Source organism: Gorilla gorilla, chromosome 8 (genome assembly GCF_029281585.2).
Source record: "Gorilla gorilla gorilla isolate KB3781 chromosome 8, NHGRI_mGorGor1-v2.1_pri, whole genome shotgun sequence".
Lineage (NCBI taxonomy): Eukaryota > Metazoa > Chordata > Mammalia > Primates > Hominidae > Gorilla > Gorilla gorilla.
This window is the reverse complement of record NC_073232.2, coordinates 10,650,648-10,677,753: the sequence shown is the minus strand read 5'-3', so window position 1 is coordinate 10,677,753 and position 27,106 is coordinate 10,650,648. Positions and strand designations below refer to the sequence as shown.

The 27,106-nt window shown below is 43.4% G+C and overlaps 1 protein-coding gene across 2 annotated transcripts in view; it reads left to right on the top strand.

The window, feature by feature from the left end:
• The first annotated feature begins 8,115 nt into the window (after window positions 1–8,115).
• ADARB2 (adenosine deaminase RNA specific B2 (inactive)) overlaps window positions 8,116–27,106 on the top strand; it is a 547,987-nt gene continuing 528,996 nt past the window's right edge. The window contains exon 1 of one of the 2 annotated variants that reach the window (XM_055353754.2): window positions 8,116–8,674. In XM_055353754.2, coding sequence (XP_055209729.2) covers window positions 8,575–8,674 — 100 coding nt within the window. In that variant the 5' untranslated portion in view covers window positions 8,116–8,574. The remainder of the gene's footprint in view (window positions 8,675–27,106) is intronic. The other variant, XM_004048984.5, reaches the window with a different exon arrangement.

The window sequence follows — 27,106 nt, the reverse complement described above, 5'->3', positions numbered from 1 at the left end:
GGAAACCAATGTCCCAGTCCGACAGGCTATCAGTGACACTCTACTGATGTTTGTGTGTGCCTGGGAACATGGCATTTCACATAAGCAACCTCGCCTGATCCTCACAACACCGTGAGATGAATATTTATGTGGACACCCCACAGATGAGGACAGCACAGCTGTCATGTAGGTAACAGGTGACTCAACTAAGCTTGGGCTGAGGTATGCTTGGCTCCAAACCCACTCCCTCCCTGTTGTCATTGTCTACACACCGCTGCATGCAAGACTCAGGTGATTCAACTGAGACTTGGGCTGAGGCCTGCTCGGCCCCAAACCCACTCCCTCCCTGTGGTCAGTGTCTACACACCCCTGCGTGCACGGCTCAGAGGGACCCACTCTCCTATTCCACCTGCTTCATGTTTTCCTTGTACTTATTCATTTCTCTTGGAATGTGTTTTAGTCTCCATCTTTCTGCATTCTTTCTTCTTCAAAGACTGCAATGGTCTCTCCCATGACTTTTCCCAAATATATTTTAACAATATTTTGTGGTGAACCAAAGATCTATGAAAATAGAGACCTGCACTAAGAAAGTTAGTTGTATTCTCTAAGGCCCCACCCCATCCCAGTGTAAAATCTAACAAAATAAAATATGTCCATTTAGTTAATATCTGTAGTTAGACAGTATAAGGAGAAAACCCACCCACAGGCACATGTATAATACATTCCCAAGGTGCACTCCAGGTGTGAAAATAGACCCTCGACACTGCTGTCTAAAGCAATGGCGTGAGTTCCCTGCATTTTTTTATTTTTCTGCCATGATATAACAAATATCTGCACAGCACTCTGTGTGCCCAGCAGTGTTCTGAGCCTCACAAATGCTGACATTCTTCAACCACATAACAACCCGGTGCCTTCTGCAGATCGGGGACGTGAAGCCACAGCCCATGTGGCCGGTAGGGCCAAAACTTGGAGTCCACCGGCTCTGCCCTCTGGGCAATGACAGCGGTGCTGGGACCCTTCCTGGGGCTGAAGGGCATGAGCCCGTCTGCTGCCTGCGGACATGAAGGGTGCTCTGCAAGACAACAGCTGGCTCGAGTTATTTTCCTGTACCTGCACTCACAGATTTCCACTGATCCGATAACTCTTACAAGTGTTAACTGGTTTAATCTTCACCAAAATGCCTGGAGGAAGTACTGCTTCCCCTGGCACAGGCCAGGCCAGGGTTGGAGCCCATCAGTGGGAGCTTTCCCCAGGGACAGAGTTTCGAAGTCATGGATGGCCGTATAAATAATTTTTCTGAGCACTGGAAATATGAAAAAGGAAGCATGGAAGTGGAAAACTGGCTTCATTTTCAGAAAATGTTAGTGGAACCCCAATGTCTCTAGGACAATTATCAAGATGAAAACCCAGAATTATGACCAAAATTGCTTGGGTGAGGCTGAGAAGAGCAGCTTCGCGGGAAGGAGACATGGATGAATTTCATTTCCCTCTTTTCCTCCCCGCCAGGAGCAAGACCCCGTGAATGTATCTGCCATGGCTGCAGGGGTGCCTCTGCTTTGCCATCCACCCTGGGAACACAGCTGATGGACTCTGCTCTCGGCCACTGTCCTGGAGGGACCCCTTCCTCTGCCTCCTGTTCAGGTTCCTTATTTCTTTCACAATTGTGGCAGAAGGTGCTGCTGTTTTTCACAGACATGAGTGGGACAGGGTTTCTCTCCTAATATTTATTTGCCCTCAGAGCAAGGGCTGTTCTGCACGGACCCAGGATTTTGAGGAATAAGAGGATGTCACTGCGTTTTGGGGGATTTGGCTGTCTGGCCAGCCTTTGAGTACCGAGTGGATACAATAGTAGCAAAGTGAGGTCCTTCATCACCTGCTGTTTGCACACATCCATTCTAGTTCAGCAACATTTTCTGCTCGTGTGAGCAGTTACCTTTCATGAAGCCCACGCTCATTCTGTTAAGGGATAATATTACGTGGTTTTGACCCTCAGGGTAGCCACACATCCCCTCTGCGATTGTCCATTTTACTCATTTGTTGACTCGAAAAAATGAGACAGGTGGCAGGGCCTGCATCGGGGACTTCTCGGTGACCCTCACCTGGATCCCAGTCAGGCCGGGGTCTCAGGGAAGCAGAAACCCAAGGCTGCCCAGCTCCCCAAGCTTCATCCTTGGAACCCAATAAGAGTTTCCCTTGCTTTTCCTCTCCCTGCTGGAACCAAATGTACGGAATTAAAATCCAGGGTTTTTAAATTAATGCTATCAATGGCCAGAGATGCCAGTTCAAGCATCAAAACCACGTGACAAGCAGCCGTCCACTCAGGCCTCTGCATGTGGTCCCCGAAGGCCAAGACCAGGGTGAGAGCCGGAAAATGAAGAATTGGAGTCTCACAGATGGGCACCACCTGCGCCTCAGATATCGAGAGAACGGAGGAAGCCGGAGGAGGAAATGAAGTGTTTAGACTTTAAACATCAGAGTGGAAAATTGAAATAAATTCATTACATCAGCCTACCCTAGTTTAAATAACAGAAATGTATTCTCGACAAGGTTTCATCCTTTCCTTTCAATTTATTACATCGATTAACACCCCAAACCATTAATTCCATCTGTGTTTTGTTTTCCTCCTCTCTTCCTGCTGTCACACAGTGCTCTGGGGATATGACATCGTTCGTTTTGAAAATCACTGGTTCAAAGAGAAGATTTGGAAAGTGTGAAAAAAAATAACTCTTTGAATCATACTCGTTTAAGACACAAAGAAACACCGAGGGTAGGCCGTGCATTAATGTAGCTTTAAATAATGGTAATTTTTATGATTCCATAAAATATTAAGGTTTCCCATTTCAGAAACTAGCAACCAAGGGCATTGTCAATGTAAATGTAAATAATTGAACCTATCTAGGATATTGAAGAAGATTATTTCAGGCCATTATTTCTCATATCCTGCACAAATATTTAGTAGTAAAATACCGTACTTTACTCTATCCAAAGGCCACAGATATCATAAAACAACTGATCAGCACATTCTCCCTGCAGCTGGTAGAGCCATCTCACAAACGACCTGGACCTTCAGGAAGAAATGGAATCAGCTGTTACAATTAGCCCTGAGGAAAGACTGATGACTTGAGGTCACCTGCGCTGCATAATAAATGGACCTGGGAGTCTCCTGGGCTTGTGGGATGGAAGCCTCCATCCCTGAGTTCCCTTGATCTTAAAGACGATCTTGATTTTCAGTGCTTTCACCTGGGCACAGGTACGTTCGTGATTAAAATCAACTGTGTTAAAAGAAGACACTAAACATCTTACGTGACCTTGGCATTTCAGGATCATTCACAAAGAAATTTGCATCCTTTTTCTTCATCTTCATAACAGTTCTGTGCCATCGTTTTCCCTCCTTTTACAGATGATGTTCAGAAAGGGTTATGTCTCCCCCAGTGTATTAGACCCAAAGCACCAACAGAAGCAGAATTTGGAGTCTGTTCTTGTGATTATGCGTGTAGGATTTTTTTTTCACTTGTATTTTCCAAGTACTATCTTTTTATTTTATTTTATTTTATTTTATTGAGATGGAGTCTCACTGTGTCACCCAGGCTGGAGTGCAGTGGTGCAATCTTGGCTCTCTGCAATGTCTGCCTCCTGGGTTCAAGTGATTCTCGTGCCTCAGCCTCCCCAGTAGCTGAGACTACAGGTGTGCACCACCACACCTCGCTAATTTTTGTATTTTTAGGAGTGACGGGGTTTCATCATGTTGGCCAGGATGGTCTCGAACTCCTGACCTCAGGTGATCCACCCGCCTGCTCTACACCAAGTTCATTCAGGAAATTGCTAAGTGTGCATTTGCTCTTCTCAAACCATAAGCATGCCTCCAAGAAAAAGAATGAACAAAGGGAAAAACTACTGTGGTAAAAGTGTAGGATAAAGAGCATTTCATATTCAAGATGCTCCTCTGCATCCTGGGACTTCTCTGCTGCCCCCTCCCCTTCACCAGCCTCCTTCCATGCCCTTTGAAGAGAATGTGAATACACGTGCATGTGGCATAGCAGGTATATTGCACAATATTGTTTGGAAATACTTTCAGGTCTCATGCCCAAGTTCTTTGATGTGTGTTATTTAAACTTCAGAGCAACGGCTGAAGATGAAAGAGTAAAAAAGTCCCCTTGTGCTATTTCTTGTAAAAAGTCATAATTGTGTGTCATATGTGATGATAAAGTGAGTCAGCAAACACAAATATCTCCAGAGAATCCTTTATTCTGCTATTTTCCACCTAGTGAAATTGTCTGTTGGAGGGAAGGGGATATTAACTAGAATTCTGATTCTAAAGAAATCATGTTTGTTTGTCAGTGTTATTTGTTTTGGGAAACCAATAAGAAATCAAGTCAGCCAATCCTTTAACTATCTGGAAAGACATTGCAATGCATTAAGAACTAAAGTATTGTAAGTCAGTATTGACCATCAGGACTTTGAAGCAAAGAATAGTTGTCCATGTCTTCAGACAGGTCAAGGAGTTGAGAGGAAAACATTAGGGAGTGGGCACAAGGTGATCTGAATATGGGTTAAAAGATGCAAGCTGTGTGGTCAGCTGCAGGAAGGATGCCTTAGGTGTCTCTTTTGCAGAAATAAAAGATCAGGGCAGTTATGTGAATCTATGAAATTTCTCACGGCTGTTATTTCGGGAATGTATTGGAACCTTACATTTGGGTCATGGCTCTGCTGCTATCTGGCAACATGACACGAATCCAGACTTCACACTTCACCTTCGTAACCTCAGGGGAAAAATGAGGATGATAAGGTCTTTCTGTCCACGTTGTATGTTCATTCTGAGGAAAGAAAAATTCTGATTTGTTTATATATGTGTATATTATGCACACACATAGGCTTACTGAAGCTTTGAGTCACTATTTAATGTATTTTTTGCTTATCTCAAGAAGGCTTGTAGAAGTTCACAAAATCTACCAATTTCAGGCTGCAGGATAAAATACCAGCAGGGCGTAGTGGTAACAACCCCAGACTGTAAAGTTAGGATGTGCTGAATGTGAATCCTGACTAGTAACCCGTGTGACTTGTAGCAAGTTACCTAAGTTGTCTGAGCCTCTATTTCCTCATCTCTGAAATGAGTATTGTTTCAGTCCTGCCGCCATCGAGGTCTTGTGCATTAAATGAGAGTCACTATAACATTTAAGCTCAGAACCATACCTTGAGCAGAGCAAGCACTGCCCCAGTGGTAAACATCAGCATCTGCCATGCAAGGACACTTGTGTCCCAGGTCAGTGCCTGCACAGCAGCAAAGCCACAGAGAGACGTGGTTTTGCCTGTTGTGGTGCTTGTGATCTATGGAGAGACAGACATTGAAGAAACAAGCAAAATATCACACAGGAGACCTGTAACATTGTAGGACTGATGAGAGCAACAGTGAGTTGGGGGAGCTTTAAGCAACTCCAACAGGAGGACCCTTTCTGGCCTTGATTGAGAAAACTCCTCCTCCTGGCACACACATGCCACTTGGGTGTGGGGACTCACTGCGGAGGCAGCACTGCCCCTTCCATCCAGCCAAGGGCTCCTTTCTATGCCTCACCCATCTCCCCCCGACCCCTATAGGTTCATGCCAGGCTGCAGTTGGCTTTGTAGCTGCCTGTTCCTTCTTGCAACCTCTCTGCTGGTGCTTTGTTTTGTGGGAAGAGCAGGGACTGAGCATGAAGTAGCCGGGGACACCACAGCGACATCTCCTGATGGGCACCGGGCGAGATTGGCTCCTGCTCCTGAAGCCTCTTCCAACTGCTGCTCATCCCACCACGTTGCCAAGCTGCGCTGAGGCGCTGTGGGGAACAGGCAGGAGGTGAGGAGGCTCATCGGGGAATGGCAGCTTACCAGCACTGCTCACTCGCAGCCCTGCTTGCAACAGCAGAGTGAGACGTGCTGGAAACCACGCTGGAGTTAACGCACTTGTCGCTGCGAGCCTCTTCTTTAAAGCCCCTCTGTGATGAGAAACAAAGGCTTTCTCGCCCAGCCATCGCCCTAGCATCATCTATTATGCATCGTCTTATACAAAATAAATAAAATACAGAAAACAGCAAGTATCTGTGAAAACAGCATTTTCATAAATTATACAAAAATGAACAAATTGGAGGAACTTCAAGAAAAAGGTTTGCCAAAATTTTGATCGTAACTTTCAAATTAGGGTCTAAATGAAGTGTTCAAAGACAGTTTTCAGTTCTGTTTCCCCACTCCACCAACATCAGAAGAACATTTAACAGGCACGTTACTTTCTGGCCACCATACCTGCCATTGGAGTGAAACAAGGGTTCATGTATACGAGTCTCCCAGACAGCACGGTTGCTCCGTGTGATGATGGAGCTATTGGGGCCATTAATAAATGCTGACCACCTTGTGGGGGCTGTGTGTGTGTGTGAAGCTCTTCTGAAGCACCTTCCTTCGGTGACTCCACCCCCTGATGGGTTTTCTGCAGATACAGAAATAGGGCAACTCTGGATTAGTGCAGCACATTGTGTGAAGCTCAGAAGTTTCACAGGCAGAGTCCTAGAGCTGTGTTTCTCGATATAGTTTAAGCACTCAAATATCTCGGGTATTGCAGAGAGGAAGTGAGACAGCTATGTGCCTTCTCAACCCTGGCTGGGAATTATCAGCAGAGCTGAGCTGTGCTGTCATGGGAACAGGGTTGTTGAAGCCAGCCCTGAAGAGGGATGTTGGTTTGATGGTGGTCCTCAGTCTGACTTGGACTAGAAGGTTCAACATTCTAAAAGGAAAACGCAGAAGCCCTGTCTTTCTGAGGCTTGTCTGTAACATACGCTCATTCCTTCCAAATTATTTGCTGGAAAAAATTTAATAAATAATCATAGAGTAATTAACATGTTCCAGTTCCTGTCTATACTGGTTGATACTGATTCAACGAGTATGAATGAACTTATGAGGTGGGTGATGTTGTTACCCCCAGTTTACAGATGAGGAAACTGAGGCACGGTCTAACTTACCCAAGGTCATAGCAGTAGAGTTAAGATTTGAAATCAAATGTCTTACTCTCTCTCATCAATGAAAACTGAGCTACGATCTATCAGCTCAGCACATAACAACACAGGATCATCCTAATTATTTCCAATGTTCCCCAGAGTGATTACTTTTTCTTATGATAAAAATTATCTGGAAATTTCTAGGCACATAAGCAGCTGAAAAGGTTGCATGTGAGGCAATGAATAGCAGAAATATTTGTGTGCCATTTTTATATCAACATGTTAATGTGTGCTAATGAATTTTAGAGTGGATTTTTTTAAAAACACGACTATTGTAATTAAAAGCTTATGTGATTTAAATACAAGATGCAATGATGATTACCAGATTCTATTCCTCTTTATATTTTACATAAGACTTCCAGGGTTCCATAAGTATAATCTTGAAACATAGGACATTCCTGGAAAAAAAAAAATTGCTTAAAACTATTTCAGTGTGCAATCCACCTCTTTGTAAATGTTACTTTCTTCCATCCAAATATTACATTTGGCAACAAAACTCTCCGCTGAGAGCCTTCTCTTCCTTTTCTGTCATTGTTCCCTAAATAAAGCAACACATGAAATTCCTGATGGCAAAAATCAGACTCAGATCCCAAAAACCTCTGTCTTTATGCAAGATTTATCTTTTGCATTGGAAACGGCCAAGGAATATGAAGAGGGGAAAGAAGAGGCAAACAGACAAGCAAACAGACAAGCAAGCAGGCTCTGAGGAATAAATACCCCCTCAGGACGCTGTCTCCTGGGGAATTGCAAACCTCAGTCCGTTTCTGAGGAAGTGCGGTCTCTGCATTTCTGAAAGAGGTATTTCCCCCCCTTGACACAAGGAGCATGGTAATGAATTGACTAGTTAAAAACTGTTGGTTGGAAAAACCCGTCCCTGTGTCTTTCTGAGCAGGGCGAGCTGAGCTGTCCGCGTGGCTGCGGCAGGAGGCCTCGTCCTCCCGGGCAGGGTCCCTCCTGGAGGCTCCCCCGGTCTCTCCCAGACGCACCGGCGCCGCGTCCTTGTTCCCCGGGAGCAGCCTCCCTCCAGCCGCCGGTCCTGGGAGCTTCACCGTCCAAACGGGAGCTGAGTTTGCAAGCGACCAGGCGGCGGTGCGGCTGGTGCTGCTGCTGATGTCAGAGCCAGAAAGCAGTTGTGATTGGATCTAATTAGACGCTGCTGCAGCAAATAGACAAGCTCCCTGCGTGATTGGCTTCAAAGTGGCTGGTGCCAAACAACTAGCAGAGGCGCAAAAGTAGCCTCCCTGCGCTGGGAGCCCAGAACAGGAGGCAGAGCCCGCGGGAAGCTCGGAGCACTCAGGACGCCGCGCGCCCTTCCCCGCCCTCCCTGACCAGGGAGCAGCTCGCTCCAGGCGCCCAGCCGAGGCCCCCAGCCCAGTGGGAGCAAGTCATAGAGAACAATTCGAGAGACAGAGAGAGACGGAGCGCGCTTTCCTGCTCAGTCCTGAAAAGTGAGCGGCTCCCGGGTTTGCAACCTCAAGCTTCGCAGCAGCGGCGGCGGCGGCGGCTGCTGCCGGGAAGGAGGCAGGTGCAGGTGCAGGAGGGAGGCGGCTCTGGGCTCCGCGCCTGGGTCTCGGCCATGGCCTCGGTCCTGGGGAGCGGCAGAGGGTCTGGAGGGCTGAGCAGTCAACTCAAATGCAAGTCCAAGAGGAGGAGGAGGCGGAGGTCCAAGCGGAAAGGTAAGGACCGCGTGGCGCGCCGGCCCCTGCCCCCCCTCACCCCCGGCTTCTCCACCCCGGCCTCTCATGGGGTCTCCGGGCTTGTCCGTTGTGAGCAGCTTCACTTTAGGGTGCTGGCGGGATGGCTGCTCCGTGCAGGGCGCTCGGGAGTTCAGATCCCGTGGAAATGTCTGGGGCCTCCTCTTGCCCAGAGGGGACAGTGAGCAGTCACGCTGCGACATGTTTGAGGGACCCGGACGAAGTGGGGCGAGGGCGGCGAGGAGCTCCCCGGGGACCCCGCGCGTCCCCGGGCCCCGCAGTCCCCAGTGGCCGGCCGGGCTGGCACTGCCTTCCACCCTCCGGAGGCCATCTCGTCTCCCGGTGCCAAAGGAATTACCCAAAAACGGGGGAACAAGCCCTCGCGCCAGCTACTCCCATCCAAACTGTCCCGGAGGAAGGGATAGGCTAAGCCCTGCGATCGCCTCTCCAAATTGGCTGGCAGTTTTTACTCAATGTGGTGCCCGTCGATTTGTAAACATTGGGTCGTAAAGAGAACACAGGGCTCGTCCTTGGAGAAATAAGCAGAAATGAATACAGGAAAACAGAAAGAAGCATCATATTTTGTTAGTGGTAGAAAAAAACCGCAAACCAGGAAAGCAGGAAAAGCAGCCGGCTGACAGCGGCCACTGACAAACTCAGCTGTGCCTTGTTACTGATATTCCTGGGGCTGGGCCGCACTGAAGTTAGCGCTACAGCAAGCGAGGGCTTTCACACTGGGGATTGTGCAAAATTAGCAATCGCTCCAATATGAGAGCAATGCCCCCAGTGCCATCGTAGCCTGCGTGCATGCCAGAAAGAATTAAAAGATTCTTCTCATGCCGACCTTTCTCTCCTAGAGGAACCTGTGTTATTGTCAGTTCCTAGTGAACCTGCAGGAGAAAGTTCAGTTCTAATCATGATTTGAAATGTGCTGATTTTTTTTTAAGTGAGGTAGAAGTACAAAGAACGGTTGGAAAAACACAGCTAGAATTGATCAGCTTTGCCAGTTGTTTGAAAGCAGGAGGCAACGTTAGGTGTGTTTGGGGTTGTCCATCTTTCCTGGAGAATTTTCATCTTTGCATTGGCCTAAGATAAGTTTCTACCAGACCGTTTCCTGTGTGCCCTCGAACCGTCACCAGGTCCTTTATTGCTTCTTCCAATAATAGAAATTATCCAGTCAGCAGGCATAAATGTCAATAGCAAACAGTCATTCATTATGACCGAACGTCAGGACCACTGGGAGGGATTGGCCCCCACAACTTCCTCAAAAGGTTTTGGAGCCTTTGGTTTCAGAAGGGGGGGGGGGTGATGTTGTGGTTCTCATTTACCTCTCAGCTGCTAAGTGTGCGCTTGCGATTCACTCTGTTGTTTGAAATTATCATTTTGAAACAGACCTGTTAGTGTCTTCCAAAGATAATGCCAACACCAAGTGGCATTGATATTGAGAAAGTCACCGGATTGAATAATGAATATGACTTTTAAAAGAGGAAAAAGGAAGCATCATCTTTACACTTGAAGAGTTCACATTTCCCAATATTTTTTGATTAGTCTATTTAAATATTTAGAGTTGAAGAATGTGGAGTAATAGTTCGCAATAATGCATTTTATAAATATAAACAGGAGGAAAGCGTTGCCTTTCTCCAAATTCACTTGCCTTACCAGGAAGCGTCAGTCATGCTAGCTTAGAAAGTATTCAATTTAGGGGGAAAAAGGAAATCTGGGGAAAGACTTCATTTGCTATAAACTTAACTTTAGCAATTCAAAATAAAACTCCTATAGCAAATATTTCCATACCTTGGTTATTTTGAATATGTCAAGTCCCTTAATTTTCATAGCCAAAAATTGAAGCGGGAAAGGGCATTCAGGTTTTGTACACTGATTTCTGTTACGAAGAGATTTCTGGCGTGCGGGAGAATTTCCCAGGGCAGCTGCCGGCAGCTATCTTGATAGGAAAGTCAAATCAAACTGCTAAATATTCAATTTGGGGGGAAACGTTAACCATGTAGATGTACCTGATCAAATTAAAAGGTAACATAACCAGCTAAGAGACACATTAAATAATTATTTGCATTTTCCTGGGAATTGATTACTTCATCTATGATACCTAGTTATTACAGATGCTGATATTTTTTATTTTATAAAAACAATGGTGAGTTTAAATTATGTTCTAATTGTCATGAATCTTAACAACCATAAATGAATAGAATAACCTCAATTTTAAGCTTATCTGATATTAAAACTCTATACTTGCCACAATTTAAAATCCACGTGTGTATGAGAGACTGTTAAGGAATTCTAGTGTGGCTCTATTGGGTGCTAACTGAAGACACTGACAGAAGCACAAGGTAAGGGCTGTTCTTATGGGGGAATAAAGACAATTAAGATACATGCTGACCCTGTTGCCTGTGAGATGCGTATTTCCACCTAGTCTAAGGGACAAGAATCATTTTTGAAGATGCATGATAACTTTAATTTCCCAGTGTGGTGACATCTGGCTCCTTTTCTATGTGTGACTCTGAGAGTGACTTTGGCATGATATGCTTCTTACCAAAATGATCTGTGAGCTCAGAAATAAAGCATACCGGGGCTACCGCTGAAGTGTGGTCAGGACACAATACTTTCATTAAGTATAATCCATAGTCTTGGAAATGATATTTTTTTCTGTGGAAGGTATATTTTAGTTACTGTGCCACAAAGGCAGCTGTATGTATCTTTAAAAAAAAAAAAAAAACACCTTCGTCACAGAATATGACTTTCAGGTATTATTTGGCAGGAACCTGTATTTCTCTCTCAGATAAACTTTAAAGAAGATTCTCAGAATATGTCTCCCCACACATCAATCCTACTTCTGTTATTTTACTGGGACCTAGTGTTGTACAATTTTGCATTTTCTGTGTTATTTTTCAGCAGGGACTTTTAGAAATTATTCATAAATGGTTTAAATTTTTTATGTAAATGAAAAATGCCAAAATTTGACTCTCATATGAGAGAAAAACAAGCTGCTGAAAAAAAAAAAAGAACTGTGAGAAGGACAGGGAAAACCTTTCTCATTTTTACATCATGGCAAAGCAACGTTCATATCCCATGACAGATGCCAGACACGTCAGTGTGTCCCGTGCCTGCCTCACTCAGAGGCGTTCGGAAAATAGTAGCACTTGGAGGTTATGGAGACTGTTACCTGCCATCACTAAATACCCCTGGAGTTCATTTCTCACACAGTACCAGGAGATTGCACTTTATTTTATAGTTCTTGGTAATTATGTACAACAAAATCCATATTATGTGGTTATATAGAGTAATATCTGCCTGTATTAGAAAATAGCTCAATGTGTAAGTATTAAAAAAGGATACATTTTAACCAAAAAATAATAAAGAAAAAGGTTTTTTTTTTGTTAACATCCATTCAACCAGGTAGAGTAAGAGGCAGAACTCATCAAAACAGTATAGTATATAAAAATAAATCACTTTAAAATATGCCAATAATTCTCTGAACCCTGGAATAACTTCAGGGTAATATGTATGAGGAATTTCTTAAATGTTTTTAGTTGTTAAAACAGTGCATATATTCTGTTTTGTCTATCTGTTTTTCTCTTTTTTGTGAATGTATTTTTTTCTAAAAGAAGCTATGCATTGGCATGAAAGGCATTTTGCAAATGAAATATTTTTAATCTTCTACCCATTACTGTGTATAATGTGTAAAATGACTGAAGTTTCCAGAATTTTTCTTTGAAAAAGGCTGTTTCAAGGCAAACATATTTGGAAATAGATTGAGGGCCAATCCAAAATCAGCTGATTTCACAAGGTACATTGGAGGCTGGGGTTTTACAAGCGGCGTGTCAATCTTCATAGAGTGGAAAGGGGAAGGGGCTTCAGGGGTGACTGGCCATGCAGGATCCGCAATCATCTGGGGCCGGTCGGGTTGCATTTGAGCTTTGGCACAGGACACCTCTTTGAGGCATTTGACAGCAAAATAAGTTATCTTGAAATTTAGGTATTGTTCTAGAGTGGTTGGTTATACAGAATTTTAGAAACTTGAAAATGCATTTTGAGCACGAGGTAGCTCTATAAAAGTAAAGCCATGACTCATGGGAAGGTGTGGAGAACGGGCAGGTTGCTGAATGTTGTGAAATGCAAATAAAAAGTTGGCAAAAGGAACAAAATAAATCGAGCAGATGGATGGCAGACGCCGGCTTGCTGTGAAATGAAAATCCATGAAAAATTAATGAAATAGAAAGATTGTGCTGAGGATGAGGGCAGAGCGGCCGTGGGCTCCGCAGCCCCTGCAATGCTACAGTCGTCCCCGCCGGTGTCACCCTGGCTGGCCAGGGACACAGTCCTGCACCGCCGGCCGGAGCCCCACATCCTCCGCTTATCTCGCTCACTGACAGCTCAAGAGGAAGGGCTGGATTTACTGATAAAATCAAATTGATTCAACCGTTAACCAGCATCTAATTGTGTGGTGCTTTTTTTCCCCCTTTCTCTTTTTAAAAATTTTGTATCAGTGCCTCTGGTTTCTAGTGACCCGTGTAATAACAGTAATTGGAGATTGCTTCAAGGGCATTAGATATGATGTGCGAGTTTGAATGTAGAATAAAAATATGGGATTCGTGTATCCATATCTAAACAGGGGTGACTTGGTTCCTGCAGAAGAACCACCTCAGAAGAGCATTACGTAAGGAAACATAGAAAAGGAAATTGTTTGTTTTTTTTTTTTTGAGGCATGAAAAGATAACTTATGCCCTAAAAGCATTTAATGTTCAATTTTAAAACTATACATCTATATAGTATGATATATATACACACATACATATTATATATATACATGTATATTACTATGTATGTATGTATATGTATATACACGGTAAAAGCAGCTGAAACATTTGAGCAATTTTTATACCCCCTACTTCTTTTTCCAAAACAGTAGAAAATGAATGTCAGTATTTTTGCAATATGAACAATTTTGAACAACTCCTAAAACCAAAATTATTGCAACACTCTGCTTCTCATCATTTAAAAATATTATATCGAAATAGATATTGCAGTTTTAAATTTGGTTCTTAATTACTAGCTCACAAGATTTCTAAAAGGATAATTTTCCACATTGTAAGCAAGGCTTTAAAAGCCCTTATTGCCATTTTGAAACCGAATATACGAATAAAGGTGAATGAATGCCAAGTGAACTATGAAAAGCCTGGCTGCCCTTCACAGAATATTCAAACTACTGTGTGTTGACGCCGTCTCTGTGGTTAGGATAGCTCAAGAAAAGCAGCAGGGGCTGCACCCTGCCTGGTGTGTGGCCGAGAACCTGACTCGTGTTGCTAAGTATTTGCGAATAGAATGAAACTAAATTAACCTCTATCTGTACAATTAAAAGTTTTTTCTCCACTCAGAGAAACAGAGGCTGCTTAATACTTGCTTTTTCAAAGGCGATTGTTTATTCCTAGCTTTTGATATAACTCAATTAAGAACATACCAATATCAAATAGAGACATTACATTCAAAAAGAGAAGAAACAATGCTTATAAAATTTTTGGTTCACAGGGACAGCTAACGTGCTCTGGTGAGACTTTAGAAAACAGGAAGGGAAGGGAACATTGAGAAATTTAGGACCTTGGAGCCAGAAGTCCTCTCTGCTTGCATATGTTACTGTCTTAGTATCAAGACATCCCTGCTCAGCAATTAAAATTGGGCTTTTATTTACTCGTTTATTTGATTTAAAAGGAATGGAGGACGGGGCTATTTTATCTGATTGCTTGCCTGACATTGTTTAAGCAACGCCCTAGCAAACAGGGCTCGTAGGCCCTGAATCTCCATCTGCAAATTTATGAGTGAATCCATTTTCCCGGAAACCACATCCAAATATTAGCAACTTAGAAACTGACATGTTTGCTTTTCAAGAGATCCACAATCTCCCTCCAGCCCCTAAAATTTGGTCATTTGCAAAGATAGCAGACTTTTCTGAAGAACGATCTATATTTGGAAATAAAGAGTTAATCTGAATTTCCCAGGCCCTCCATATGCACTGTGGATATTTAATCACCTTTTATTCTAGTCATAGGTATTGAGTAGGAAGAGCAGCAAAATAATTACATTGTATGATTTTATTGACGGCGAATGAATACAGTTAGTATCTAGTTTCTGGCAGGAAAATGTCTGGTAAGTCCTCTTTGGGTTATAAAATACATATATATTGGAATTTAGTATCATCTGTTTTAAATTACAAAAATGATCAATAGTTAACGTTCAGTTTTTTAATCTCAAAACATAGCAGACAGATCATCTAAATTCCATATTTATATTAAGGAGGGGATTTTATACTTAAGAAATAGTGTCCAATAAATCATGCATTCCTATAAACAAAGAAGAGTAACATGTGTGCTTAAGTTCGAAGAGAAATATGATATAAATGCTCAAGTGACTTAGATTTTAAGGAAATTTATTTCAACTCTCTAAGAGGTGAAATTTTTGAAAGTTTTTTCAGCTGTGTACACTTAAAATTGTGGAATTCAGGTGGCTTCGTTGAGCTGCTTCCAAGGCAGAGGGCAACTAGGACCCTCGTGTTTGTGTAACTGAACAGCTAATTCAGTTCTGATGCAAATAGTGACACCAGCTGAAGACTCACGCGGAAGAGGGCCACACTGTGTACAAGCAAAATCTCCCACGGATCAGAAAGAGAAACCCAGCAGTGGGGATGCAAAGGTGAAAGAGGGCAGTTATTATTTTTGGTATTAAGTACCGTCTCACTCCTACGGATCTCTAACTCAAATCTGGCCACGTTCATCACTGCACGTCTTTTTAACGGTGCCAACAACAGATCACTCATTTGCAAAACAGATCCAGGTTTCTCTCTGTGGCTGTTGTTTTGCCATTTGGATCATAAATAAAATGAACATTGCTCAGAATCTATTTGTAAACCCACTTCTCTAGGGCCTCTAATAGATGGAGTGAATCTTACGCCCAAATGATAGCTCAACACCTTCAGGTGATTTGCACATAATGGAAAGAATTCCTTTAAACCCCTTAACCAGGATGTGCTTTGGAGAATTTATCGATTTAATTAATCTGTGCTGCTCCATTTATTTGAGATGAAGTCTTTGATTCTTGTTTCCCACTGCCGACAGACAGAAGCTCTGCCTCATCATTTCCTAATGTCTGATGTGATTTCTTAAATACGTCTTCTCAAAGGTGGTATTAAAATAGGATGGGGAGCTCAGTTCTCAGAAACTGGAGCCTCCTCCTACCTGAAAATGCTAACCCAAGTCAAATCTCTTCTTATGGCTAAAAACAAACAAGAGTAGAGGGTCCTTACTGTTGCTAAGAAGCAGGACTTGAGACCCATAGCAGGAGAGCTCAAAGCATATACCTAGGGCACTGATAATGATTAAACAAAAAGCAGGTTTTATTAGTTTAAGTCCACCGGAAGTACAAAATTGTCCTCTCTCTAAAATAATTGCAATATTTCCTAAAAGTGTAATTGCATTTGGGAAAAAAATGCAATTTAATAAACATGACAGAAACATCAGCAGAATAGATTCTGACCTCCTCCAAACCCCAAGTCTGGCTGGGTTCACTCATCCCTGTCTGGAGCAGATGCTGTGCTTGCATTGGGCTTATAGCTGTGAAAATAGCCACATTCTTAAAGGAAGTACCTGCCCTCTTTGTGTTAGACTGTGTTCAGGACTGAGGACAGAAATGTAAAATATATACAAGCTCAGACACTATCTGATGTGTACAATTAAAAAGGACATCGTTTTTATAAATTTGGGGATCTACAAATGATTTGTTTTATTAAAAAACAATACCTTTTACTATTCCTTAGATAAAGAAAAACATAGGTAGCCTAATTTAACCACAGACAAAAAGATATTTTATTCATGCTTCAATTCTAAATGTTACTACTACAGATAACCTTTTTAAAGGACTATCCAGATTCTCAAAGAATTCTAACAGAGAGTTTTCAATCCAAAATATATGGCTCAAGGAGAAATCTTGAAAATTCTCAGAATTCTATGCCAGTTTTTTCTGAAGAAGAAATAATTTTGAGATAAACATCATTGTTGGAGTTCTAGGAAAAGTACTAGGATAAGCAGTAGCTTTTGAAAAAACTCCAAGACAGTAGCATGAGGAATGTAGAAACTTTGACAGCCCTGAGTGATACCGAACTGAGAGCAAAAGCTGTTGCCTCTAGAAGTATAATAGCTTAGATGTGTAGCAAAGCATTATTCCAACATCCTTATACTGTTTCACGCTCAGGAACTAAAGATGGGTATATATTCAGCACTGACTGACATGCAGGGAAATATTTATTAGCCATTTAGGAAGTTAAGGTTCTTTGTTTTTAAGTATGACAAATGTGAGAGTTCATATAATTTTATGTAATTACCTGAGTTTTTAATCAAATTTTTGCTTCAGGGAAGTTAAATCATGACAGGGGCTCTTGTATGTGGGTAATGAATAGAAGGCATGCCGTTAACATGTGCACTTGTGTGTTTGTGCAGATGTCTAATATATGCACACGACATAGAGGGATGACAGACTCAAGAGGTAAAGCACAAAAGCGTTTATTCAAATAGAGAAAGTTGAAATATTAAAAGACTCCCCAGCTCTAGAACAGCAGCAGTCTAATATAAACATTACAAAAATCATGTAGAGAAAGAAATCTTCACTAAACCTCTGAGAGCACAAATTCTTTGGGAGGCAATGAAAAAGAATGTTGGTTTGTGACTGTGTTTTAGAGTATGGAGAGAAACACTGATTGCTTAATTGTAAAAATTGCAAAACATCATTGTTTAAAGTCTCCCTTTGTGCATATTTTACACCAAGTGAAATAAATCTTTTTGTCATTGCCACTAATAAAAAAAAAATCTATCTTCTTACATCATAGAAGAGAAACCACCACCACATTGGTGTGAAGGAAGGGATTTTAATGGAGAGAGAGACAAAGAATAACTTCCAAGTCTCTTCTTGTGCCTGATTAAAGTTCATCCTTCTTGCATTTTGTTTTATGTAGCTACCAATACGGAAAGAACGCTTGATTTTAAAGTATGGTGCGTGCTATCCAATTCTGCTCTGATTGCAATTTTGCCTTAAACATTATATGTGTCTTTAGACAAAAACTGTATTGGGCATGAGTCTTATTTATTTATTTATTCATGTGTCAATCTATCTCCAGTGCCTACTGTGAGACAGGCAAAGAGTTAGGCATCACAATGACATGAGCAAAAGGAGTGGACGTGGCCCTTCCTCCTGAGCTTCTATTGTTTATGAGATACAGAGGCACACACATGAAATCCGAACAGGGAACAAAAATAACCTTCCGTGATCTCAACACTATATATATATATAAATTATCATCAGATGGGCTTACAAAAAATAGATTTCTATTGTATTTCCTTTATTATATCAAGTGAAAGTTCTTTGTAAAACTAAACCGTTAAAATATAAACCCCTTTAAGTTTGAACATTTCTATTCTTTCTACAATATCTAAACATAATAGCTACTCAATTAAAACCCACTGAGAAAACTGATTGCGTTTTTATAATAAGAATTTCTTAATCGGAACTCTCTGGGAGAGGGGAACATTTTCGGGGGAGGCTGTGGAGAGATGGGCTGAGCTGTCGTCTTTTACACAGGGCAGCGCTCAGCGTGGAGTAGGGTTTGGAGGTGGCTTCCATGACCACCTTTGGGATGACGAGACGAGCAGAGAAGATATCTTCCTTGGTTTTGCTCTGCGGGGCTCCCCGCAGGTGTGGGTGCTGGTGGTGCTTCCTCCTTTGTTGGGATTTCTCAAGAATGGGGGCCAAAATCCACATCTCTGGGCTCCCAGAAACCAGCATAGAGACTGTCTCGCCGCATACCACGAATACATGCTTGTTGTAGAATTTATTATCAGATTTACATTGTACATTTACAAAGCGCCCTGTCGGGTTTATTTTTAAGCCACAGTTATGTAAATTGGAGTCTGTCCATTCAGCAAACATTTACTGAACACCTTTCGTTGTCAGTCACTGTGCTACATGGTAGAGATTAAGCAGGAACAGAAGCTCTAGAACATGTTCTAAAAACGCCAGAGAGCAAGTCTGAATGTGGCCTTCTCCGTGGTCTCTGTTGAAGATGGGCGCCCTTGCTGTCCTTCCCCGGGCCCTCTCCCTGGCCCCTCTGCTGTGCTTCCAGCGTGAGCCCCTGAGGTCTCACTGGGATGCACACACTCCTCCCCACACTCCTCCCTCCTGAATGCACAGCTGCTCTCCAGTCTCCCTCACCTGCAAGCAGGTCCCCAGCTCCCCATCTACGGAGAGCCAGGCACTGCGCAGGGCCCAGGAACCTCTGGCTTCTCGCAGCTCAGGGCAAGTGCTGCCTGCCTATCTCATGAAAAAGCCAGGCAGCCAAGGAAACCGAGGACTCTGACTCTCAACAGAGCATGGCCTCGTTCGTGACCAAGGACGGCATCTCTTTGCCTGGAGGTCGGTCATGTGAAGCAGGATACACACTCATCTGTCTCACACGATTTACAGAGTCATCCATAGAGTCACAGAAGGTGCTGGCAGCACTACGTCCACGCGATACTGTGGATATCGGATAGGGAACAGAAAAGGCGACAGTCACCGAGAGTGAATGGTCCCTTGTTTCTGTGTAGACAGCATGTCTCTTGGTCTTATCTTATTAGATAACTTTGGAATCATATCAATCACCCATCATCCAACTATCTACCATCTACCTTACTGATCTGTCATCTATCATCTAGAATCTAAACAATCTATCGTCTGTTCCTTTTCTCTCATACACACTAACTAAGCAGGAGACATATGTAGAGGCTACACCCAACCACACCGTAGAGAATAAATAAAATTCTGTCATATGTGCTACCTGCCCAGGCTCTGCTCATTTTTGGCCACAGGAATATTGGCTGCAGCAGCTGGGCAGAGATCCTTACCCGTTAGAGTATTTAGTAATACTTCAAAACTTGAACATCAGGGAAACTAACAATGCAAGTTGCTAAAATGGAAATCAGTCAATAGATTGAATGCTGTATACTGTTTGTACATATTTATGCGTAATCGCTGATAAACACAGTAGAATTCTGGGGTTAGCCCCTGTACTGTTTCCTGTGAAAACATTTCATCCGTAGTCCAGTGTGGCTGAGGAAATGGCCTTCACGCCTCTCTCCCTGGGACTTCTCTCCTTCCTTCCGTTCGGGCTGAGCTGATTCCTTAGTGTTTCCCAGGACAGCTTCACCCGCACCTCTAGAAAGGTTAGTGTCTTGTGTCAGCGTTCTTGTCACTCATAACAAAAAAACGCATCTGCGGCTGAGGACATTCAAACTTCAGATACGAGTGCGGCGGCATGGCCTTCTGTCCTGGAAGTGAACGTCTTTGCTCCTGGCTCTCTCGGGTGTCGCCCTGGGTGGGTGGGTGGGGGGGCAATTCCCCCGCTGCGGGGTCCTGGGCGTCTCTTCTGTGGGGTGGGGTGTTCCCCCGCTACAGGGTCCTGGGCGTCTCTTCTGGCGGGGGTGTTCCCCCGTTACAGGGTCCTGGGCGTCTCTTCTGGCGGGGGTGTTCCCCCGCTACAGGGTCCTGGGCATCTCCTCTTGGGGGGGTGTTCCCCCACTACAGGGTCCTGGGCGTCTCTTCCTCTGGGCTGCAGGACTCACTTGCGAGTGTTTTTCATGTGACTCTGAAGCGGTGACATGTGATTTATTCTGATGTATTTTTGCAAGAAGGAATGACATTCTAGTCTGGGCTCATGTCAGAAAGAGGCCCCCCCACCCTTGATAGAGAAGAAATAAATAGAACCGCGTGTGTGCCAAAGCCATGTGACATCGCGAGACCACTCTGGTTCAGGAGTCAGGGACGTGGCCCTTTACTCACATCCAAGGCAAAAGCATATTCACTAAAAATTCATGAGATTGGATGTATCTATTTTACAGCACGTTAACGCGGCCCCTGAGGTTAGAACGATGCAGAGAGGACGTGTCCTGGCAGGTTCATCTGGTTGGGACTCTCCTTCTCTGCAGGGTCCATGCGCTCAGTCAGGTGTGAATCAGTGCAGTGCGTCTGTTTAACTGATTGTCCGTTTGGCCCTTAGGCAATAGGAACTAAAGATTAATAACTAATATTTACTGAGCCCTTATCCTGTCCTAACAGCTTCATGTGCATTGCCTCATTTAATCCTCCCAACAACACTACAAGGCGGTGACATTTATTGTCTTCATTTTACAACGTTGGCATGGAGAGGTTACAGCAAGTACCTGTGGCCCCTCATCAGGCATTGTGGCTGTCCACATTCTCCCTACGACACCCCTGCTTATTAAAGTTCTGTGGCCCCCTCCCTAGGTTACATCCTCTCTCCCACAAAGGATAGACGTGGCTAGGGTCCCCCATTTTGAATATGGAGCTTCCGGACCAATTTATTCTTTCCTCTGGTTCTTCTTTTATTGCTCTATGGGACCTGAAGCTCTTCCAGGACCCTGCCAGGCTGTGGCTCACTGAGGCAGAGAGCACAGTGGGACCCTGGCCACCTGGCCATGGAAATGAGGAGCATCATCACTTTCTGTCGGGGACCCAGGATGACAGGCAGGCCCTCCTGCTGCTGCACACACAAGGAGCCTCCGAGGCTGCTGGGGTTTGGGGGACTGGCTCTGATGGAGATGCTTTTGGGGGCTTGGTGCATCTGGCCCTTGGGAACGAAGATAAACCAGGCAGGCGATGTGCCCTGACCTCTCAGGGAGAAGAGTGCTTTCACCTGATCCTGTGAGAGTGTCCTTCGACACCACCAGGGCACAGATAACAGCTCTTTACAGTTAGAATAATTAGCCAGGCAAGAATTGTGCACCTCCTGGTTCTCCATGGGCCAGATGCAGAGATGGGTGCAGCTGAAAAGCCAGCAGCAGAAAAAGCCCCAGTCCTGAGGACACACAGGCACATGCACGCGCTTTTAATCTTGGCTGCACGCTTTTCAGCTGTATGTTTTCAGCTTCATTTTACCTTGCACACCTCTTTAAAGACCCCATCTTCAAATATGGTCACACTGTGAGGCACCACAGGTCAGGACTTAAATGCATAAATTTTGGGGGAATACCATTCAGCCCATGACAGAGAGAAAACCACAGAAATTCACCTTCGGAAACATTTTCTGAAAACTAAAGCTTACGGTTAGGGTATCAGCGCCCTTTTCCCAGAAACATTATCTCTACCTCAATAAGGGCCAGAAAATTCATAAATCCCATCTTCATCCCTGTAGCATCACTGCTAGAGAAAGCATCATGTCTCCAGGGTGAGAAATACTTTTGGAAGTGAACTAACCTCTGATTAGGTTCCCCTTGATTTCTTTGCCATGCAGTGCCCTCTAACAGGGTGGTTAGAAGCTAAGTGGTTTTATTTCATTCCACCTTTTGATTTCTCCCTTCCTGGCCCTTTGGAAGGTGCCCATTTCTCATTAAAGGTGGAGAGAACAGTGGTGATTCTAAGAAGGGCCGCTGTCCCCTGTGCAGGTGGCAAGCGGACCGTTCTCACTTCTCGCTGAGGGTTCTTTTCCCAGGTTTGATAAGGTCTGCTTCATAACTCTCTTATGGGGAGGTAAAAAGGACCTAAGACACCATCAACTAAACTGTGTCTCTGTCTCGTGGATGAGGGAAGTGAGGCCCAAAGAATGCAAGTGGCTACCGAAGAAAGCGAGATGGTGAGAGCAAGCCTGAATCAGAGCCTGGTCCCTCCGGCCCCACCGGCTATTCTTTGCTTAAGAAGGGACCAAGGCCCTGGAGCAGGATTGAACGGGTGGGTTCCGAAAGGCCACAGGGAGAGCTCAGGTCCCCAGAGGACAGGAGCACAAAACTCAGGAGCAGATGTTCTCTGGGCAATGTAGAGTGAATCGCCACTTAGAAAAGACACTGCTGGAAGCTCTTCCATGTTGCTGTTAAAACAGAAGTCTCAGAAACAGTGTGTTAGCAGTGGCCGTAAAAGCTCCATCATAGGACCATGACACACTAGGGCCTTCTGAGAAGGGGCATGCACTCCCGTTTCCAGGGAGATACCGAATAGCGTGCAGCCCAGCTCACACCTTAGTGACATGTGTTGTCCACACCTGTGTGTGCATGTGCGTGTATGTGCATGTGTACACATGAATATGAATACAGGACACCTTAGGGTGTATGTGCACACCTGTGTGTGCGTGTGCATGTATGTGTATACATGTATATGAATATAGGTAAATATACACGTATGTATAGGCACACTCCACTGTGCTTTTGCTTGCTTAAGTAATACACCTTTTTGATTTGAGGGTTAAAGGAAACTGCAGAGGTCGTTGAACTAAATTCAGATAGGCAAACATCTTCATTTTTCAGATATCTATATAATAAGTACATTGAATTCCAAAATAATTATTAATCACAGCACAAGGTAAAAATCTTTAAGGAATGCAATGAATTAAGACGAGGGGTGAGGGAATTTTTATTCTATTTCCCAAAAGAAGAATAGAAAAAATAGGAAGTTGATGTGCTATCAAGAAATGCAATGAAATACAGCACATTATTCATTCAGTAAAACCCGGAACTAAATTTGAAAATTACAAAGTGTGCTCATCAGGTTGATATTCACGCTTTGGGTTACCGGGCATGTAGATTTACAATGAGGACCTACTGCATTCCCTTGTGTGTCCCTGTGTGTGTGTGTAGAGGATACTTTCATCCACTTGTCTGCATAAACAAGAAGTCACTTCTTAGATTAACTGATTCAGAGTCAATGCTGGTAAAACAAAGTGGAATTGAAGCCACAGGTAAATGTGCATGTTCTATTTTAACCTCAGTGAGTCAGTGAATGAAAAGTAGATTACAGAAATAAATCTGCATGCACAATAATAGCCAGGACATTTGAACTCACTCTAAGTGACCAGTGCCCCAAATGTCAATTTAAAGGTTAAATAAGTGCGACCCTCCCAAGAAAACATGTTGTAACGTTGTAGCACCCCCACAATGTAACAAAGGGTTTACAGTGAAATAGAGTCTACACAATTTCATGACACACCAACTGACTAAAATAGCTCTTCCCATCTGTTCCCAATCTTACTTATAAAGTCATTTTACATAAACACTCACAGGTAGGACTTCTGAGATTTAAACATTTTAAACATTAAAATATAGTAAACAAATCCCCGATTCTTGGTGGCATTTTATTAGCAATGAGCCAGTAAGTATCAATCTCTGATCACCAGGAATGAGGGGTCCTCTCATGCCGCTGAACTTCGACAAGGGTGCAGATGGAGACAATTTCTCTGGACCCCTCTCCAGTCAGTTCTGTGGACCCCAGGAGCCCTGACCAAGGGCTGGGATGAGGCCAAGGCTGAGGGTAGATGAAAGCACAAATGCTGTGTCCCTGAGATCCAGAGCTCAGTCCAGAACAGACACATCATTGAGATAATATTGTATGTTACACTGAGGCTACACAAGGCCCTCTGTACATCTGGCTTAAATGGGCTTTTGTGAGCTTTGCTGCTGTTGCAATAATGCATAAAATTCTTTATGTGTAAAATACCTTCCTATGCAAAGTCCCAACTGACTTCCAACGGAAATCACTTGCAATCTGTGTACCTAAGACTAATGTGTCCAGCGTGTGTGTGTGTCTTTGCATGCCCTGTGATGTGTGTGCACACAGCAAGCTCACCTAATTCAGTATAAATAGAATCCCACTAGGTGAAAGCTACTTGGGAAAATATAGAAAACACGCCGACAGTAAGCTGGTGCTTTTAAAGTCTGTGTTTGATACTTGTTCTTTCTGAATTATTTTATGTCAACATCAACATGCATTTGGTCTTATCTGAACACATACAGCAAAATGTCACCTCTTGCAATATTTTGGTTTGTATTCTTCTCTTTATAGCTTTATTTTTAAAAAGTGACTTGAATTATTTACATAATTTTGATGATGATGAATTAACTTCTCTGCTGGGGCCAGGGCCCTTCTTTCTGCTGACACCCCCTCAAGCAGAGGAAGGCCAAACTTGAGCTGGAGATGCAGGTTTGTCAAATTAATCTCTTCCTGCATTTCCTTCAAGCGAGTGCTGGCCTTGCTTTCAGTTATGTTAACTGTATTCTTCCTCATAAAGTTCCACAATTGAATTCCCATTTTTGAAATCATCTTCATCCGAGCAATGGGAAGATACACATTCAAAGCGGCTTTGTGCAGGGAGAGGAGGTGGGTGCCTTTGCTTTCTGAAAACCTTCCAGACAGAAGCACTGCAGCGAGCCAGTGGCGCCAGGACATCGGGCACACACACGTTAATAAACGTCTTTTATACCAGCTCCTCTTCTTTTGCCATATGATATTAGTTGCTGCCCCCAAATTTGCCTTGAGTGAGCTTCCTGCTCCTCCAAATGTTTTGCCACAGGGTTTCCATGTGTCCAGGTTGCCCAGAGGCCCCCACATGCTCCTGCAGTGTGGGCCAAAGTAGAAATAATGTCCCATTTCACCCCATCATCCATGAGACAATACTGATTACTCTGCTAAATATTCAAATAAAGACTGCCCCTAGATTTCTCTTTTGGCAATTTCTTTTGCCATCTACAAGTTAACCTATCTTTTTCTACTTTTATTTTAGATTCAGGGGATACTCAACTTTTATTTCAGATTCAGTTAACATGTGTGAGTTTGTTCCCTGAATAAATTGGGTGTCGCTGAGGTTTGGTATAGGATCTTCTCAGCCAGGTATAGGATCTCAGCCAGGATCTTCTCAGCATAGTACCTGGCAGTTTTTCAATCCTTGTTCTTCTCCGGCCCCTTCTAATGTTCCCAGTGTGTGTTGTTCCCATACCTGTGTCCATGAATACTCAGTGTTTACCTCCCACTTATAAGTGAGAACATGTGGTATTTGGTTTTCTGTTCCTCTGTTAATTTTCTCAGGGTAACAGCCTCTAGCTGCATCCATGTTGCTGCAAAGAACATGATTTTATTCTTTTTCATGGCTGCATTATATTCCACAGTGTATGTGGACCTCATTTTCTTTATCCAATCTACCATCGATAGGCACTAGATTGATTCCATGCCTTTGTTATTGTGAATAGTGCTGCGATGAACATATAAGTGCATGTGTCTTTTAAGCAGAACAATTTATTTGGTGGGGGGTGGGTATACACCCAGGAATGTGACTGCTGGGTTGAATGGTAGTTCTGTTTTAGGTCTTTGGAAAAGTTGGCTGAGCTAATTTACATTCCCACCAACAGTGTATAAGCATTCTCTTTTTTCCATAGCTTTGCCAGCATCTGTTATCTTCTGACTTTTTGTCATAGCTATTCTGACTGGTATGAGATGGTATTGCATGGTGATTTTGATTTGCATTTCACTAATGATTAGTCACGTTCAATGTTTTTCATATGCTTGTGGATCGCATGTTTGTCTTCTTTAGAGAAAGTGTTTGATCATGTCGTTTGCCCATTTTTTAATAGGGTTATTTGTTTTTTGCTTGTTGATTTATTTAGGTTCCTTATAGATTCTGAACCTTTGTCGGATACATGGTTTGCAAATATTTTCTCCCAATCCGTAGGTTGTCTGTTGCTCTGTTGATGGCTTATTTTGCTGCGCAGAAGCTCTTTAGTTTAATTAGGTCCCATTTGCCAATTTTTGGTTTTGTTTCTTTTAGCAATTTTTTATCAAAAGGCCACTGTATAAAATGCTTCTGATTCAATGGAGCTAGGGAACAAATTAGTTTATTCTATAGATATTATATATTCAATTTAGAAGGCATTGTTTTTTCTGAAATCCAAAGATTTGAAATGTTGCACTTCATGAGAGAAGAATCAGTGGTGTAAAATGATGGGATCCCAATTTGGAGAGCAAGAGAATAGAGGAGTGTGTGAGACTATAGTGCCCTGGGCATTGTAGAAGGTAAAGGTGGGCCAGGCATGGTGGCTCACACCTGTAATCCCAGCACTTTGGGAGGCTGAGGTGAGCCAATCACCTGAGGTCAGGAGTTCAAGACCAGCCTGGCCAACATGGTGAAACCCTGTTTCTACTAAAAATACAAAAACTAGCCAGGTATGGTAACACACACCTGTAATCCCAGCTACTACTTGGGAGGCTGAGGTGGGAGAATTGCTTGAACTTGGGAGGCAGAGGTTGCAGCGAGCCGACATCACGCCACTGCACTCCAGCCATCTCAAACAACAACAACAACAACAAAAAGAAGGTAAAGGTAAACTTTTAGGCAGATTATACAGCTAAGAAAAATAGGAAAATCTGACCACTACGATCGAGGTAAATTTCCAAAGTTCCTTAATTCACAATCAATTGAGATGGAAAGGCAAAGTCTCTCATCTTGCCAAGAGGCTCAGGGACAGTCCCGGCCACAAGAACCTGTCTGGGAGCTGGAAGCCAGAGCCTGAGCCCCCTCCTGGGAGGGCAGAGTCAGAAACACAACCAGGGGGC